Genomic DNA, 4,676 nt, shown 5'->3' on the forward strand with positions numbered 1-4,676 from the left:
GCGGGTGTCACCGCACGTTGCCCACCAACACCTTCCTCACCCACCATCCTTACCCAGCCCCACTCCCATCCAACCCACCTGGGCGAGACAACTCGGGTGCGAAGGATCAGAGATTAGGCGGAGAGCGACTGAGCAAGCAGAGAGGCGGGGATCCTTCTGGAGACAAAGGCGTGATCCCAGCGGCGGGCACGTGGTGCTGGGCAGAGAGAGAAACGAGGCCCTTGAGACCATCAGATCTGTCCAAACGCGACGACAGCTTCTAGGGCGCTACCGTGTCGACCTCTCGGAGCACCCTGAATCATGACCCAGACCCTCGACACAAAAGAGGATCCTCTTAACCTGGGCGGCGGCTGGGCATCTTCTGCCCCGTTACGCACCTGGTCGTCCGGCCCCCGAAGGCGCAGGGGCGCTTCCATTTACAGGCGGCGGCCTCGCTACGGCCCCAAGGCCGAATACGAGCCCCCGAGGAACCAGCCGAAGCAGCAATATGGTCCAGGCCCTTGGTTCCAACCACCCCAGCGTCCCTACTGGGCCGTGTATTCTAACTGGGGGCGCTGGAGAGGGCCCTGGTGCCCACCTCCGGCAGGATTCAGGAAGCCCCCAGGCCGGGTGCAAGTGATCCGGGTGTACGGCCTGCATCCGCTCTGCATTTGCTGCTGCTCCTGCTGCCATGGGCCCTGGAACCCCGGCTGGGTGAGGCCCCCGGGCAGAAAGAAGCGCTGGGGTCGCCGGGGCCGCGGCCTGCGTCGTCACCCTCGCCGCTCCGCCCAGAGGAGCCCTCCAGTGGATCTGAGCACGCTGCTGCGGCCGGTCAACCTGTACGGGTGGCGCGCCCCCGGCATGCGGGCGCCGCGCAACACCACGCAGTTCATCATGAACCAGATCTACGAGGACATGCGGCAGCAGGAGAAGCTAGAGCGCCAGCAGGAGGCGCTGCGGGCGCAGCAGGCCCAGGCGCGGGGCACAGCCTCCCCGGAGGGCGCCTTCGGAAACGACGCGCCCCCTAGCGGTGGCCAGGAAGACGGGGCGCTGCAAGATACTCTGTGCAGCTTTGGGCAGCATCCCTCTCTCGTCTTCAGTCCTGACCCAGACGAGGAAAAGCAGACGGCCACCTCACAGCTGGTGGAGGAAGAGGACGGGGAGAGAGAAGAGGAGGGGGAGGAGTGGTGTGACGAGGAGGAGTGTGATGGCAAGGAGCTGGAGAGCCAGGAGGAGGACGAGGAGTCAGAGGCCAGAGAGGAGGAGGAGGGCGAAGAGGCTGATTATATGGAGGAGGGGGAGGCGCAAGAGGAGGAGAACGAAGCGGAGGAGACCGCAGAGGAAGAAGAGGGGCTGGTGGAGGATGAGCAGATGGAGGAGGAGAATCATTTGCCTCTGGAAATGCCATCATTCCTGGTGGGGGCTGAAGAAGAGAGAGAGACCTTTATGAACTGTACGTGTTTAAGCCCCAAACAGAGAACTCCCAACGTGGCACCGGAAGCGCTCTTCATGGTACAGGACATTAACTGTTAAGACATCAGGAAAGGGATTCAGGAATGCGATGGAACTGATTGGAGGCTAAAATGAATTAGCCACTTGTCAAAAACTAATGAAAAAGTGAGTTCCATTAATAAACCTATCATCTTTGGCCATTATAAAATGTTTAAAAATTGGTGTGTGTGTGTATGACTATGGGTGGGGGAGGTAGAGCTTTCAAATATAATTTAACTGGAAATGATTAAAGGCCAAATATTTTATTACTACAGTTTGAATATTTTCATTTGGTGTTTTCTCTAGATACTTGAGTTTTTTTGTTTTTTAAGTAATTCTGGCAATGCTGAAAATGTTTCCATAAACAACTTTATACATCATCTCTACTTAATGAGCTTGGAATGAGCAGTTATTTTGACTGTTAGATGCCTAAGAAGCATGTACCATGTGTATTAAATGTTCATCAGTACTCTTAACATGATAGCTGAAGCCATTTTAAAATGCCTATTTAAATATTTTTTTCTTATAGATTTTCCACCTTCAGAGTTCATTTTTGAGGGCTATATTTTGGTAACCCAGTTTGCAGTCTCTTGTGGCGTCGCTCATTTATATTCCTTGTTCCACAGTGCTATGGATCTTCCTCAGAACATGAAGTTGCTTCTGTGGAACTGGTTATCTGCCATGGCCTCAGCAATCCATAAATCCATGCATGGAGAGGATTCCCCATGGTCAGAAGTCAACTTGCACACCTAGTTAAAATCTAAGGTAACTGCAAACAATGGAACATAGATTTTGAAGCCTTGTTCCTGGATATATTCCTTGTCATAAGTTCACAGGAATAATAAAAATAGACTTTGCAGAATGAATTTTTAAAAGATGATTGGCCTTTTGGGGGTGGAATATCTTTTTTTTTAAATTTTCTTTCCCAATTGTCTTCCTTATAAAGGAGAGTAAAACAAATATGCTTAAGTGCAAGCTTTTGTGAACTAGTTTCTGATGTCTAAACAATTATCTATGGAAAATTCAACATTCAAAATAACAGCTTTTATTCAGACATTTTTAGGAAGTAATACAGTTCTTGGATCCTTCATTCTCATAACTTACTAAAAGTTCCAGTCATAGCATATTCCAAAATTCCCCTAGATATAGGATTTGAGTCCAGCTTCTCAAAAATTACACCTTTTGATAAACTATACTACTAAGTATAGTCTGAACCACCATTCAGTATTTAATGAAAAGAAGACCAGGGTGATCTCTTCTTACCTGAATGCTGATTTTATTGCAGCTTTTGGGGGTGATAAGCTTAAGCTGTTAAAAAAGATAATAAAATAATTAAAGTGTTGACTGAAACTACTCTGCTTCTCAATTCTTATTTTTGAATATCAAACATCTTATTCAGTGGTCAACAGGATGAACGTAAGAAGAAAAACTAACACAAAGATTGTAGAATTATTTTTTAATGACACTAAACAGTCCAAACTACAGCAGTGACTAACCAAACATTTATTATGCTCTTAAGAAATTATTATTTTCTGCAAGATGCAATTTTATGGTGACCTATAAAATTGACCACCTATATGCATTTCTAATGCACAGGGGGATACCAAGAATCTTGCTGCTGATACTGATCAATAAATCCTTACAAGTTACAGTCCAAAAATACTTTCTCCAAGATACTCAAGTAATCGCTAAATTCTCATTAAAGAAACTTTCATTCAGGACTGAATTTCTTCACAATCATATCTGGACAGTTCTCAAATTATTCTTACAAAAGATTCCACTTTTAGATGACAAATTCAGTACATGTTAATTGCCTCCACATACATAAGACATTATCCACTAGTCTCCGGGAGGGATGCAAATATGAGCAGTGCCTCAAGAGTTCAGTTTGGGAACCATTTTTTACCAAATAATTATGGAACTACCAGGAGCCAGGGACCACAAACAGTAATTAGGATATGATGGCGAATAAGCAAAATCCCCTCTTGTAGTTTAGTCCAAAGGACAGACACTAAATGAAGTTAGACAAATGGGCCACTGCCAGAATTCTAAAGGCAGTGCAACACTATGAAAGTATGTTTCACAAGGGAGCCCAGGAGAGAAGCTGGCAATGTTCACTGTGGGGAGGGGGTGACTTGAGGCTAAAGGTGGAGAGCTGGGAGGAGCTTGGTGCCTTGGAGGAACAGTACAGAAGTACCAGAGTGTCCTGAAGGAGCGGCCAGTGAGAAGTGAGAGAGAAACCATATTATCCACTCCTTTCTGCACTATCCATATCTTCTGAATAGTCCAGCAAAAAAAAAAAAAAATTAATGAAAGGAGAACCTAAGCCATTGGTGAGTCTCTACCTGAGCTTTTTTTTTTTTTTTTAAGCCAGACACTGTGATGATCCCTTTACTAACCTTGAAGGCTGATATGAGATGATTAAATCATGTCACAGGGTGGGAGGTTTGCACATCCCAGTACACCTATTCCACTTTTCAGAGACATACCCTGGACATTGCTGCTCAGCATGACTGGATCTCCTTGAAGATGCTCCATACCATTTGATGATTCAAAATGATCAGTGTTACATATGGCTCAGAATAAACCCCATCTTTAGTTTTAGAGGTAAGCGTGCTTGCTGAAATCACAATTAAAAAAAGAATTCTTAAAATCATTGCAAACTTGAGAGGACACAGTGCTAAAAACCTTCCACTTAACTGTGTCTTTCAAGAACGGGGTAATATTTGCTTTGTCAACTGTCAGAAAAATAACATTATAAATCATAAGTCTATTCAGAAGGCCTAGGCTTGATAAAAATTTTTGCTGTCTATTCTCAGGTGTTTTTACACAAGAGATTCTGATATTTTCCTTTCCAGTGACTGACAGCATTTCTTAATTTATCTTCATTACTTTGTCTCCATAGCAACTTAATGGAATTTTTTCCTGTGAAAATATTAGTGCTCTAAGGATGGTAAATACCCTTGGCATTTGGAGATCAACTCTGAATTCTCTGAGAATGGTTTCATAACATTTTGTAACACCTGCATATGAAGACAAGAGTTATTCCAACATCTTTAGTTTCATTAAAATAAACACGAGAGGTGAAATAACTCAGCTATATCAAACCCACAGAGTCTGGGAAGAAAATGATTCAAGTATCACCCTATAGGTGTTCTTGGGTCAAGAATAAGATAAGAAAACACAGCTTCTTCAGTTTAATTTTT

General features: G+C 44.6%; 1 protein-coding gene across 1 annotated transcript; it reads left to right on the plus strand.

Annotated features, from left to right (window-relative positions):
* Positions 1-300: 300 nt before the first annotated feature.
* On the plus strand, positions 301-1,554 carry CCER1 (coiled-coil glutamate rich protein 1). The gene has a single exon (XM_040234431.1). The coding sequence runs from the start codon at positions 301-303 to the stop codon at positions 1,510-1,512; it is 1,212 nt and encodes a 403-aa protein (XP_040090365.1). The 3' UTR covers positions 1,513-1,554.
* Positions 1,555-4,676: the final 3,122 nt, after the last annotated feature.

This window comes from Oryx dammah, unplaced genomic scaffold (assembly GCF_014754425.2).
Source record: "Oryx dammah isolate SB20612 unplaced genomic scaffold, SCBI_Odam_1.1 HiC_scaffold_29, whole genome shotgun sequence".
NCBI lineage: Eukaryota > Metazoa > Chordata > Mammalia > Artiodactyla > Bovidae > Oryx > Oryx dammah.

What these genes read in the sequence shown, in the direction of transcription:
- CCER1 (XM_040234431.1), top strand. Translation starts at nt 301, where the DNA reads ATGACCCAGACCCTCGACACAAAAGAGGATCCTCTTAACCTGGGCGGC.